The sequence below is a fragment of the Atractosteus spatula genome, chromosome 7 (assembly GCF_055471065.1).
Source record: "Atractosteus spatula isolate fAtrSpa1 chromosome 7, fAtrSpa1.hap1, whole genome shotgun sequence".
Taxonomy (NCBI): domain Eukaryota; kingdom Metazoa; phylum Chordata; class Actinopteri; order Semionotiformes; family Lepisosteidae; genus Atractosteus; species Atractosteus spatula.
Window position 1 is genome coordinate 3,851,305 of NC_142712.1, and position 14,809 is coordinate 3,866,113.

At 38.2% G+C, this 14,809-nt stretch overlaps 1 protein-coding gene across 2 annotated transcripts in view; it reads left to right on the plus strand.

Annotated features, from left to right (window-relative positions):
- Window positions 1-14,809, plus strand: part of lsamp (limbic system associated membrane protein) — a 632,261-nt gene that overhangs the window by 545,719 nt on the left and 71,733 nt on the right. For both annotated transcript variants that reach the window (XM_088921092.1, XM_088921091.1), the window contains one exon: window positions 12,197-12,322. In XM_088921092.1, coding sequence (XP_088777218.1) covers window positions 12,197-12,322 — 126 coding nt within the window. The remainder of the gene's footprint in view (window positions 1-12,196; window positions 12,323-14,809) is intronic.

Sequence of the window (14,809 nt, forward strand, 5' to 3'; positions counted from 1 at the left end):
GTCCCGAGTCCTCACAGGGATGCCGTTTCCAGACATCAACCTCTCAGAACAACACAAGCAGGTGATAAGCCACTTTCACTCCAAATATGACCTTGGAGCTTCTCTTTATTGTGACGGTTAGGAAAATAAGACGACTTTCTGGAGCTCTTATTGCCTTGTGCCTTTCAGCACTATAATGAAACAGAATGCTTTATGTTTTAATGAAAGAAACAATTTGGCATTCAGTTTTCTCTCTGTAGGCCTGACTGCAGCACTGGAAAAAGGCATCTCCTTTAATCTTTTTTTTATGATTCGCGTATGGGTCTCTTCATGCATTTAAATGGGACTATCAGCTGATGCCTTTGACTTAGGGAAGATCTTCGAGGCTACAGGTAGAACACTGCTATATTTTAGGTGCTGAAAAAAACACTACAAAAATCACATTTTTTTACCCCCTTGTTTTTTGTCCAGCCATTCTGATCAACTGTGCAATATTCGCCACAATTTTTGAAAAGTCCATATGGCACTTAAATATTACAGTAATTGGCTGATTCTCATTTTTTTATGTGCTCTATAGACATACATTCATGATCTCCAAATTGAATCAAATGATCTATTTCTGTCTGACTTAGATGATGGTTTACAGGGAAGAGAGTTAAATTAATACACATCTCTTCTAGTTGTAAGGAAGTTACGATGGCTGATGTTACTCCCAAAATTTATGTGACAGATACGGCATAGTCTTTCTGCAGGGCCACATGGATGATAAACTTTAATACATCATTTCCCTAGAGTGGAATGATAGAAAAGAGATGTAGCCTGAAATGCTCCATGACTAAAATCAAAAAGTAGTATCCATTAATTTGGATTTCTTTTGTGTGATACAGATAAATTAGGAAGAAGTGCAGAAAGAATGAAGAAGACAGCCTCATTTTCCTCTTTGCTGTCATCAGATGAAAGGAAGGAGTAGAGTAAATTAGTAAGGAACCTTACGGTATAGGCAGAAATGGAGTGAGGGGCCAGCATAGCACTGGAGCGAGTGGTAATGTCAGATGTGTCTTTCCATGCAGTGAAAGCCCTGAATGGTGGTGCATTATTACAGCTTTCAAATTTCAAGGCATTAACTTTACAAACCAGCTTATTAAAAAGGAAAAGGCGGTCGTCACCTTTGCTTGTAAATCTGATAAAATTAGGAAATGCAACTAAGCAATTTAGGAATTGAGATAATTGCTTTTAGAGACTTTATATTAAATAAAGTTTATTATTATGAGGTATAATGAAATATAAGTAGAGCAAATACTGTCATCAGCCATGTACGTAGAAGCATACAGTACTTACACTGTCAGTCATAAAGCCTAGTTGATATTGTTGTGTACTTGTCCTTCTTCATGGCTATGGTCATTACTCTGAAGAAATGTCAAGGCAGAGTAAGTGTTCATAATAACACTCGGTATTGCTTAGCTTAATCATGGCTACATTTCATCTTTATTGATTAGCGATGAATACAGAAGAAAGATCTAATCACTGCTCAGCCCATATGTCCTCAGAGTGCTGCCTTTGAAAAGTGATTCCAGAATTCCCTACAGAACTCCAGAACACTCCTCCACCCAGCTCTCATCAGGCCCAATATCCACATATTACTTTTTTGCAGTAGAGAAAGCATTGATTTGATAGAAATTAAACCAAATTCCACATTAAGAAAGCATCATGTAAAATTAAAGCCGTTTTTGTTTTCTACACACTATTTTATAGTAGCTTTATTATTATTGTAGCAATAGTATTGTTGTTTTTTTTCACTAAAAAAATAATGGCTTCCTAGCAAATTCACGGTGACAGGCACAGTTTTCTGTTGTATGAAGGCTTTAAAATGCTGTTCCTGAGCTGAAATGCTGTTCCTTAGTGCAGTTACATAAGGATCTGTTTGTTTTTCTTCATGATGTGATGAGAAATGGATTGTGAGTAATCAAATGGCATAGCACTGATCACATAGCCCACTGCACAAATAGCCCATTATATGATGGATTAATGAAGACACAGAAATGGCTTTAGACCAAATAAACCAATTTAAAAACCAAATTATTGTAATGTATAGTCTAATAACCTGAAGTATGTTACTGTTTTGCTTTGTTGAAAAAAAAAAAAGAGAACAGAGCTAAGCTAAGAACTCGTTAACGCATCTGAGTTTCTGACAGCTTGTCCCTCTTTGTCAGCTCTAGTGATATACTGTATATCATACAGGAACAAGAATGTGCAGGGGTTTGACCTCACACTGGGACAGTGGGACAGTGGCTTCAGACCATTGAATCCTTTTGGCTGGGGTTTGAAGAGGGAAAATTCCAGCAAAACCAATGGCATCAGCTGACACAGAGCTGGCAATGTTTTTAAACTTGGTGCAGCAAATGACTGCTTTTATGAAATGGTACTGTATGAGGGTTCTTTGTGTGAAAGAGGATTCAGGTTCATAGACTTTGTTTGTCACGTGCTTCGTGAGTGAGGTAGTTGTGTTCTTTGTCAGTAACCATCTAAAGGCTTTTATATGTAATTAGTGAAAAGCTACATTTCTTTTAGTATCCTTATAGTGAAAAATACTTTACATATTTTAAGAGGCATAGAAAACATCAAATTTTGAGTTACGGGTATGAAAAATTACAAAAGCAAAAGTACAAATTGAAAACAGTTTTCCCTTTTCTGAATGTTTCCCTCAGTTTTCAGCTTTAACAAGGAGTTTCTGAAATTATGTAGAAAATGTTGAATTCAAAAAAGGAAGTCTAATGAATGTGAATCTGGGGATGGTAAAGATGGTTAAATTAATTGTAATTTTTTGGGTGAAGTGCAGGAGGTTTTATATTGGAGGTTCCGATGTCCATGAAATGGACATTCCTTCTCTTGTAAATGAGAGAGATAAAAATGCTAATTTACCACACACAAGCTGTATCCTGTTTGGGTAGCTGAATCCTTTTACAGAACACAGCATAATTGGCCTATTTGAATTTAAAAGGCTTTGTTTTTAGATGGGCAAAAAACATGTCACAAGCAGGAGGAAATGATGGTTTAACGGTTCTGTCTCAGGAAAACTCTTGTTGTTTTCATGCCAGCTAATTTGACACCAGCACCTCAGAGCCTTGATAACACTGGGTAATTAAAGAGAACACTGGCTTCAGCACCTCTGCAGCGCCAAGGTGAGGCTCACATCTATTCTGCCTTTTAAACAAATCCACAACAGGGGCCTGTAAAACAACTTTGTACTGGGAAAGTTGTGGATAAAATGTGAAAACGCCACATAAATCACGGTACTTGTCAATTTTAAGATATAGAGGCACAAAGTGAATTCAATTCAATTTCAGTTCAACTTTAATTGTCTTTATACTTACACGGATGCATAGTATAGTGAAAAGTGTTTCTCGTTAGTCTCTCAGGTGCAGTTTATAAATAGAACAGCAATAGACAGTAATACAGTAACAAAAACAGTGCAAACAACAGCCATCTCACTTTTTGGCCTGGCATGCAGCTCAGCTCTTAGAAAGTGTCAATCCTTTGGCGCTGCAAATGCAGCACTTCAGTACAGTATACAGTATGTTGTGGATTAGTTTTACATACTGTACCATTATAATGTGCACCAGTCGAAGTGATGTTGAGTCCCTTTGACAATGAGTGGAAGATAAATTTCACTGTGAGAAAGAAAAACATTACTTGATGGCTCAAGTCTGTGTGTGTCTTTATACACCATCCTTTCCTGACCTTCGTAAGTTCTTACATCAGGTAGGTATGTCTGTATTCTTATATAACCTTGAAGCACCAAAATATCTCTCTCAGGTGTTATCTCACTTTTTGGCCTGGCATGCAGCTCTGCTCTTAGAAAGTGTCAATCCTTTGGCACTGCAAATGCAGCACTTCAGTATAAATTGAAACCTACTGCCTATTCTTGGATATTACGATACTTTATCACTGTCCTAAAAGTAGTTGTATTCTATTAAAGCATAAATTCAACCAAAACATTCAGGTTGGAATTATGTGCTTTAAAAAGTACCCATGCATTCATATTTTCATACTATTTTATCGTTGGTAAATTAGGATGGAGTAATGTGGAATATACAGTATATGAGCTAAATTATTAAAAGACGTTCTTGTAAGACAATTACATATTGAGAGACCATTTTCACAAATGACAGCATTTTGAGTGAGCACTTGAATAAACATATATACCCCTTATCTTTTTATATATATATAAATAATTGAGATTTTTCATTTACAGGATGTGTGTGCCCAAAAAATGTTAGATTATAAATCATAATCTGCTGGAGTTCGGCATCAAGAAAGTGGTTTGCACCTTTGTAACTCAAGTTGAATTCTGAAAAGTTGCTTGATTATAGTAGAACCAGTGTAAAAAAAAAACAGAAAATAGAGTTACTGGAGCATTTTGCAAATGAATAGTTGAATTATAAATATACACATACATAAATGAATCATTGTTGGAAAAATGTTCAGATGAGCCTTGGGTATAATTCCATTTTCCTGCCTGAGGTGATGCCTTCGGTGGTCAGTACCTTAGTAACAATTCCACTGCTGCCACTCTTGTTAATTTGATTTGACTGCTTGATGTCAGAACACAGAAACAGCAGTCACCTTATGTTACACTGAGAAAACAAACTTGGTAGAGATTCTTATACTTGAAAGGGAAGTCAGTCCCTTCTCATCATCCATCAGCATGCAGTTCTTTGGTTGTGAGTCCCCTTGGCGGCCCCTGCTGTTTCGGAGACAGGTGACTGCTGCGTTTCTGTGCAGATCTGCACACTTGATGCCTCAAGCAGTTGGACTCATGCAGCTGCCGAACCGCACACAGTATGCACCTCCCAGAAACTGAGCTGTGTGCACAGGCATAATCAATGTACATGCCCATCAATCTTAAGCAGTGATGGCCAACAATCCATAAGGCTGTATGTACTGACAGCAAAAATGCCCACGCCACCCGTTGACAGTAAGAAGGATAATTTCAGCACAATGGAGAACTGCATAAGGTTGTACTTTCCACTGACAGCAAAAATGCCCACACCATCCGCTGACAATGAGAAGGATATTTTCAGCTCAATCTGGAACTGCAGACTTAGCCTTGTTGGCTGTCCTCAACAGTTGGGCTTACAGTATCATTACAAGGTTTTTTAATTCCTTGAACAAAAAAGATTTTACGGTATAAACAGCCTGAAGCAAAAAGATCCCCCCCCCCCATACAGGGCCTGTTGTGTTTTTTTTTGCAGTGAGAACAAGATGTCTGGGAGGAGACTGGATTTGGGGTGAAAGAGCAGTATCATTTTAAAGTCTCTCGCATCTTCGAGTTTAAACATTGTGAAAGGTGCAATGTGCATTACTGCAAACATGCAGAAGCAGTTCAGTGGTGTGGAAAATAGTATAAGGCAGATATTAGGATCCCCAATGGCTCATCCAGAAAACACTCTCAATTTTAATGTAGAGTAGTCAGCAGCAAGAGTTTGCTCTGTCCAGTTCCAGGAATATCCAGATACCAGAAGTCGTGGCTGCCTGCATGCATCTGCCGTGTTTTAGGGTTGGAGTCTAGGTTTGTCCTGGTGTTATGTTTTTCCTTAGGTAAAAAGGTCAGAGAAGAGTAACAGGTATTCTGTTGGTCAAGATGGGGAGAGGATTAAGGTTATGTGTGGAGATGTGTGTGGAGTCCTGATGAACTTTCGTCAATGTGAGCGGGGAGTGTTGAGTAAGCATTGATTATGGGCTCATCTCACTGTGTTTGTATGTATGGCTTGCCTTTCTTGCTTAGCTTTGTGAAAAACAAACAAGCAAAAACAATATAAAATGGAGAGTGGGAGTTGTTATAACCTATGTACTGTATTAGTGGCCTTGTGTAGCAATGTGTGCATAATTTTTAGATAACCTCATCTCACACACTCTCCCTTCTCCTGCTGGCTGAATTGATGGCTATTGCTCATCTGAGGCCCTGGAATGATAGACCCTTAAGATTGATTTCCCAGTTTCCCTGTAAGGAGATTGCCTCCCTGGGTCAAGGCAGGGATGCACAAGCAAGTCATCAGCTCCTTTGAGGATTCATTATTAAATTTAGGAGCTGTCATAACTCGTGATGTTCAATGTGAAAATCACACCAAGAGGACTCTGTGGACCGGCAGTGGTGATCAGAAATCAATAGCTGAATAATGACCTTGTTTCACGACCTAATGTGTAATTGACCGCTGTTTTTAAAGTGGCCCTGAAAGCCACAGGCTTTTTCAGTGATTAAGGTTTGTAAATCAAATTAAAAGCGTAATTGCCCAGGTTCGTTCTGTAGTATTTCGGCATATTTCATCCCAACAGCGAATGTCAAAGACTAAATTGTCAGGGATTCCAGGTGGCGTGGTAGGCTAACACAGTGGCCCTTTGGGTCTGGGTTTCAAATGTCAGAGGAAATGAAGATCTGGAAACAAAGCAGGAATAGTGTGCATTATGATAAAACACTTTGATCTCTGTTTCTGCTAGATGATGAAGACTTAGTGAGGACTCTGAGACATGAAAAGATGTCAAAAAACGAATAAATAAGTAATCAGCTATTTTTTCCCTTTCTCTGCCTGCCCTTTGTGTACAGTCCGTTGTTACAGGTTTCTGTGCGGTTCCACGCTGATATGCAGAAGCATGTGAAACAGAGCCTGTTTAAAGGGGCATAATTTGATGGGTATACTTTTATACACATTTACCACCACTAGCATGAAGGTGCATTGCAGAATGTTTTACGATGCTCTAATGCTGCAGCAGCCTGCAGCCAGGGGCACTAATCTTTTCAGGACATTGACAGCTGTTGGGCTGCTAGAAAATGCAAGATCATCAGATGTCAAGATAAGGCTGTGGTCATAATTAAAAAGTATTTTTCATATACAATGAAGACATCTTTTCTTGTTTTGTTTTTCTACCAAATATCCCATAGTCTTAAATACTGCACAAATGTACTATAAATGCTAACCGAACATGTGCAGGTTTTAATGCAGAAATGTTCAAATATATTTATAGTTCTCTAAACCATTCAATTAGTACAGCTCTTATAGAGCTTTATTTTTTTTTGTTCTCTAGTTACATGTGTTTTTACTTTATATACAACATATGATTTTTTTTCTTAGCAGTAGGCTGACAGACCAATTTAGGAAAATGTTTAAAATAACACCATGAACACTTTAGTCAGTGTTTAAGTGGGGTACTACCATCTGTCTAAGATTAATTAATTCAGATAAAGTGATGCATGATACTAACTAATTTGGCTCATTTGCAGCATATACAAATACACACATTAAATTGCTTCTTCATTATGGTAATGTACAGCACTGGCAATGTCACACCGAAGAATCTCTGAACGTGAACTGTGATTCTATTGACTGTACCTCCACACACACACTTTGAAACACAAAATAAGATTATCTAATGCCCACAGCTAAAAAAAAAGAGCTTTTATACATGCTTTCAAAGTTAAAAAGTTTCTATATCCTAAAACCTTCCTAGATAAATCTAAATGGGTTTTTAGGGTAATAAATCTTTTTCAGCTACTCCTTGAACTTCACAGTATTGGGTGTAATTGAAAAATCTTGGCTCTGTGCAGTTCTTACCTGGAAAACAGACAATAATTGGTATCAGTGCAGGGTACAGACTCGCTCTCCTTTCTGTAACATCTGGATAATTATTTTCCATCTGTTTTGTATGGAGATGATGGTGGGACACTTTTTGCTGACACCATGAAATTCCCTTGTGGCTCCTGAAAGAAGTCTCAATCCATTTGGGATTTCCCATGATGATTAACTCTAACAGGACTGGAATTCCGTATTTCCTTTTCGCTGTGCAACAATAATGATAACAATATCTGTTTTGTTTTTCTGTCTCTTTTTTACCTTTGAGGAAAAATGAACTGGGTAATGATGAAGATAAATTAATGTATCTTTGTTTTAATATTTAAATGTCGTACTGGAAGATAGTGAAAGATTCATCTTCTACTTTAGTTCAAAGACCTACAGTAGCAATGCCGACAGAGCAGCAACAACACCAGTTCAGCTTCACTGCCCTACCGATCTGATATAGCTCATAGAGCAGTGTTTTCTCACCATCTTCTCATGTAGACACCAGTGGGGTTTTTATGGGCCACAGCAGACCCCCTAGTCCCACTTACTGTACATTACAGAAAAATATTTTAAAATGCAGTAAATATTAAATGTGATTCCTTTCCACCTTCTATCATGAGACCGATGGCAGCATTGGCTATTTTCTTGTTTCTAGCAACCTACGGTACACAGTTTTTCTTTGAGGCTAATATCGGTCAGCCTCACAGTCAGTTGAATCACTGCATGCCATCATCGAGAGTTTGTGTGATGGAGTTGCAGAGGTGCATAGTCAGCAGGCAAGAGCTTTGTTAAAAGCACCACACTGGTGTCGGAATCAGATGGTTAAAAAAAATGAAAGAATAAAAAAAAACGGGTTCCAGCTAATGTTTTTCAGATAGACGAACACAGGCTCTACATTTCTACAGGTGTAGTTGGCGTAATTAAAAAAATAATTAAACGCTAAGTGAGGCATTGCTGTATAAAAAAAGATAGTGCTGCTCTGGAATCCATCCAGGGCTAAAAGGGATGTCCTACCGTGACAGGCTAAAAGAGCTGAACCTTTTTAGTCACGAACATAGAAGACTATGAGTGAACCTGATCCAAGTCTTCAAAATCCTCTCAAGGAATTGACAGAATCAGCCCAGTGGACCTCTTCATAATAAATGATGAAACACGAGCCAGAAGACACAAGTGGTCCGTTACTACATTGACATGAATTTAAAACCACAGATGGATGGAAACACTTCTTTATACAAAGGGTAACCTTTCAATGTTCCTAGCTTTGAAGCCAGAAGCAAAGAGCCATGAAGAGTATTACAGTATTGCTAACTATTACGCCTCTGTAGGTTCCCAATAATTTTAAATGAAATAGAACAACTTAATTTCAACATTGACAACATACAGTAGGCAGGCAAATACTTCAGTTAAGCTGTTCAGGGATTTTTCCCCAAACAGAAGTATCAACAGTCTACATCTCTGAAAGACCACAGCAGGCCAGATCTGACTTGAACCAATTATCTTACTAAACTGAACGTAACGTCCATTTGTTCCAGATATGTACAAATTGAGGATTTAATAATCACCTGTAAAACTATCTAGAATGAGGGTCTCCAAGGCCAGGGTTGGCTGCCCATGTGTTATACCAACTGAGCATGTGGTAACCAGCAGACACTTAAAGAAAGTGATGAATTAACAGCACTACATTTTTGATAAATTACCAATTTAACATCTTGAGTTAGAATGCCAGTTCAATGGCTAGTATGAATACAGTATATTATCATTTTCGTGGAACATCTGGAAAGTACTTAATGTCACTTATGAACCTGTTACTTTTCCTCCTTAGGCTTTTTAATGTACATGGGATCTAATATTAAGAAGGTGTACTTTCACAAGTATAGTGTAAAAATTCTAATTATTTTAAAGTGAATGTTAAATTAGCGGTGATGTCTGTCACAGAAGAAATTAGGATATGTAAAACAAATTAACACAAGGTGTTAAGTTTGACATCGAGGTTAAGAAACGATTATGCTTGGGTGAATGTCTGCATGGGGTTTCATTGTAAGATAAATTCTTTACCATTTTGGAAAGAAGGAATAAAACTTGCTTGCGTCTGGAGTAACGAAGCATACCTTTCACAGCGGATCGTTGAGCTTGTTTCTGCCAGCTTGGTTTCGTGACTACATTCGTCAACATTACTCCCCGAGCCCATTTTGACATTAAAATTAATAACGCTGGATATTAAAGAAAACAAAACATGGCTGTTAGTAATGCTTTGGAAAGTGCTTAATCTACAAAGCGTACTGACACGTAAGCAGAAAGAAAGCAGTTCTGCGATGAAAAATAGCTGCGGAGTAGGCTGTTTATTGAAGGGGATGTATAGTGGCTGCAGAGTCACAATTGCCCCATGATGTGGTCCTTTCCTCTGGTGAGCTCTATAATTTCATGTTGACTAACTGGTATAGATTTGAAACTGACATGAAGACAGCTGTTGTCTGAAGATATGAAAGGGAAAAAAGTCGATCTCCCATCAAATTAACTTGCCTCAAACTGGCTCAGCCAACACCTGGACATTGGAACCCTGAAATCATACATTAGGTCAAAATAAAAAAATTCTGTTCTTGTTGCTTCGGCCAATTATGTGGATTGTTTGCAGTTCTTAGGCTTGAACGAGACTGGCAGTGTTATGAGCAGGTAGATTTTCTCATCCATTCCTTCTCTTAAGGTCTACGTGGCATAATGAAATCAATCAGTTGCTTTGGAAATGCTAAACTGAATCCAGATCTCTGACCTTTGACTGTGTCTCTGAACAGGACTACAGTATGTCTCTTCAGAACCAGGGCTGGACACTCCTGATTTACAGTATAGGACGTACTAAATCAGTTTGTGTTTATTGCAAAGCTGATGTCTGGTGGATTAAAATTCCTAACAATAAAGAGTCCTACTTTAAAAAATAGTGACGTGACCTATAGCTGGCTATTTCCTTATAAGCCTGTAAAATCAGGCATTTCTGATACAGGCTGTGTTCAAATATCAGATTCTTTAATCTCTCAGTGGATCGCCAGTGGAAAATAGCTGGCACCTTACAGTCCCATGAATCTTGTTCTCTGGCTGATGTTTTCACTCTCTCTGAACACCAGTGGTTGTGAGGTCCACTTGTGTGCTGTTTCTTCTACTTGACCAGTAGTGCATAGTACCAGCTGTCTGATTTATTTTTGTGTAGCATCCAACAGTGTCTTTGTAAAGCGCTGGAAAGAAATAAAAACAGGAAAACTTCTGTTTGAGTCTCTTGCTTGCCAAGTTTGCTCTCATGATGTGCAAAAATCTTTTAGTCACAGTTAGTGAAGCAATAACTTCTTTTTTCATTCCTTAACTTGAAATGCACAACAGAGCAGAAAAGTCAGTGGAAAGTAGAAGGAAATAACTGAACCTAAATGAAGCAGGGTGCCTGTGGCGCAGTGCTTATTAGAATTTTTTTATCAATTTTAAATACTTAAAATATTCCTATTCTGCTGCTCAGTCACTGTGCAGCCTGATATTTATTTAAACACCTCTGACAACTGACTGAAATGACTTGAATGACTCAAAGCTGTTAACTGTCATAACAGTAACTCATTCACACTTGGGAAAGAGAAAACAAGATTTGTAAGGCTCCGAGTTAAATATTAATCAAACTGTGAATGTAGTCTTTTATTCTGGATTCATATAATTAGTTATATATATACACACACACACTTGTAGTCTTGATGTCCTTGGAAAAAAGTTTAGTCTTTACAAGACCCTTAATAACACTATTCTGTTATCCATCTCCTAGCCTAGAACATTTTGAAAGCCTTTTATTCACACATAGATTGCAGTAAATATACTCTTTCCCGGTGTGTTCACCCCTAACATTACTCCTTTTGGTTTGATTTATCTTCCTGTAAGACAGCAGTGCATGGAAGCATTTAAGAAGTCACAGGTCAGTAAGAATACTCCCAGTATTAGCTACTTCATGAAAAAAAACACTTTGCAAATGAAATTAATACCATTTTAAGGGACATTGGGTTCAAGATGGAATTGCACATCCAGCATATTACAGACCTATCCATCTGGGTGTGTTTTGCTACTCAAATAAACTATGAGGGATACATTTTTCTTCGCCAGTACTCGTATTAATTATAATTAGATTTATAAGAATGCTGACCAGGTTTTAAAGAAATCCAATTTCTGTGCTGATTGATTATGATTGCTATATGGTGCTTTAGGGTATAAACCGCAAAACCTCTGCAGTTGAGAGAAAGAATATTGAATGATGATAAACACCTTGACTTTGTTCAATCCATCCTTACCTTTAAGGTTTCACAAAATCTGTTTTTAGTAGGAAACCTGAAGTGTAGCTTATTCCCAAAACAACTTGTAACAACTTAGCTTGGTGTTTTTTGTGGTAGAAGTCATGAACTTGTGATTGAGTGTTTCTGTGTTGAAAACAGTGCATGCATCTTTTCTTCTGTCATTTTGTCTCTTATATCATTCTTATGTCTCTTCTTAAAGTCATTCCTTTGACTTCATCAGGGTTTTATGACAACATGAAAGTAGCTAATTGAACTTTAGCGGACATTCACTCGAACTGTGTTTTTCTTTTCCAGTCCCCGCAAATATTTACAACATTTCCGAAGACATCCTTGTCAATGAAGGAGAGAATGTGTCACTGAGGTGTTTAGCCAATGGCAGACCAGAGCCAATTGTCAGCTGGAGGCTTCTTAATCCATCAGGTAAGAATATTGCTGGCAGTGCTGTTTAACACTCTGTGGGAACATTTCAGAGTGGCTAAAGTTTTTGTTGGGCGTCTAAACTAAGCTTTTTTTAGACTGACTTGTTAGAATCCAGACTTTTAACAGTCACTCTTGAGTGGATATCTCGGGCCATGGAAATATGTTGATTGAGATGACATAAGTCTAAAACTAGACTACCAGAAATGAATTCCCTCTCTCCCCTTTTGGACAAAGAGTGGGTCAGTTCAACTGACAGCTTTGAGGCTAACAATGTCACAACAACATGTCTGTGAAAGGCTAAATTTATAGTTTGTGTGTGACTAAGAAGTTCTTCACTGTTCTCTGACGTAGAGTATGTGGAGGTCTATAGTGTATAGAAAATAATAAGACCGAATTTGAAAATTTTTTGGCACCATACTAGTCAGGAATTATCTTGGTGAGATGTCTGATGATTTCATCTACTGGTCCACCTCAAAATGTCAATGACTCTGGTGCCGGATATTTGTGTTAGTTTTGCCTTTTCTAGTTATTCTGTGTGCATTTTGTATGAAGCCATTTCTAGCAATAAATTCAATGCTGTATCTTGGAGGAACTGTGAAGAACTGGTCCTGATTTAATGACCCAGATGTTGGTTGCCTTTTGACATATTTCGGACTTTGGGGAAACGTTAGACTCCAATGCAAACCTCTCAACATTTGAGTTATGTCTGTATGTACAGTATGTGATATTTTTGTCACTTTTGGATCAAGCTAGTGCTTCATATCTAGTCAAACAACAGGCATATGAATTCAGTCACTGTTCAGCTGCTCACTCAGCTGTAGATTTCTTTCTTTTGTTCTAAACATTTAAAATGTTTGTGTGCGAGACTAATGTTTGTGCCCTTTAGTTTGTGGCGTCTTGTGTTTGTTCTGCTGATGTACAGTAGCACTACTACTGTGAGTTTATGAAGTAGTCCTTTGATTTTCCTGTGGGGGGTATCATAATCATAATGAAGTGATGAATAGAGGGACGTTCCTTCTTTAACAGCAATAAGCATATTGTTTTGCTTCAAGTGATTCATGTGCTACAGAACGTGAGAAGAAGAAGGAGCTCAGCTGTTTCTTGCCTGTTTTATACTGTTGTTATTTTAAAGGTCTCAGATCTCATCATTTGTTGGGAATCAAATGCTCAAATCCTGGCTTGCAGCATTAAAACCTCTCTCTATTATTTTGTTGTTTCCCTGGAGCCGTGAGATTGCTTTTCGGGTTCCAGTGTTCAGATGCGTTACGCTACTCATGGCAGGGTTTAGCCTTACAAGTCATTTTTTATTAAAATTACTTTTAGCTTCTGCAGATGGGGCTGGCTGGTGCTTAGCAAGGGATAATGAAGTGCATTTGATGGTAAAGCTCCGGATCTAGTTAAACTCTGGACATGCTTGCCATGTAATTTGCATTCATTATCAATCAATCCATCGATATTTCCATTTTTATGCTGCCCATACGGACAAGAGTGCCCTAAATTAGGTCTTCTGAGCGGCTCATGAAATGCTTTCACTGACCTGGGAGCGGAATTGCAGAATGCTGTAGAGCTGACAGGTTTGAGAGGGGATCAGCGAGCCTGCAGCAGTCGTTCAGCACTTGAGCACAGGAGGAGTCTCAGTCCAGAGAAGACAATTAGATCAGCTAGCTAGGGGCATACAGTACCAGTCCTTGGAAAGACCTGATAGTGAGCTTAAAATAAAAAAAAACTTTTCTTTTTTCTTTCTTCTTTCTTTTTTGCACTCAGGTCCCAAAGGGGCAAATTCGCTCTTCTTTCTGTACTGCACCACTGTCAGCACATAATGTGCATGCTGGGTAACAGGATTGGGTCAGCTGAAAATAAAATGGGAAAGAGTTGATAACTTAAAAATTCCTCCAGAGAGCTGTTTTATTTGATTTAATCTCGTAATTACAGCGGGCTATGCCTCATCGTGAGTCCTGAAGTACTAAGTCCCCCCCCCTGCGTTTGAGAGTTGCATGATGCAGGAAATCTCAGGCCAGATAGAAGACACCAACAAAAACAGCAAGCCGGTAGACTTGGGTTTCATAACCTGATTAGTAGCATGGCTCACAGATAAGACACCCCTCACCCGGATGAACATTAGTGTGTGTGATGTTAAAAGATTGTTTTTTTTTAAAATGATTTAACATGATACATTCTAGAAAGGAAATCAAAGGGCAATAGTCAAGATGGTATTATTTCAGCAACTGACTAAAGGAGCCCTGGCTTCATTCTGGCTGTTGTTAGAATTTGATAAAACCCACAATTACTTTGAAAAGATAGCAGATGCTGCCCAGTATAGAAAAGGGAGATACAGAGGCCAATCAGACCAACCAAGAGATACTCAGGCTAGTTTTGAAATTAGCTAAATTGCAAATCATTTGATCCGAAAAGATTATCTCCACATTAAAGACTTATCTACGTGCTATTTTTTTTCTTTTTCGTTTTTCAAAGTTGTCTAATGACAGA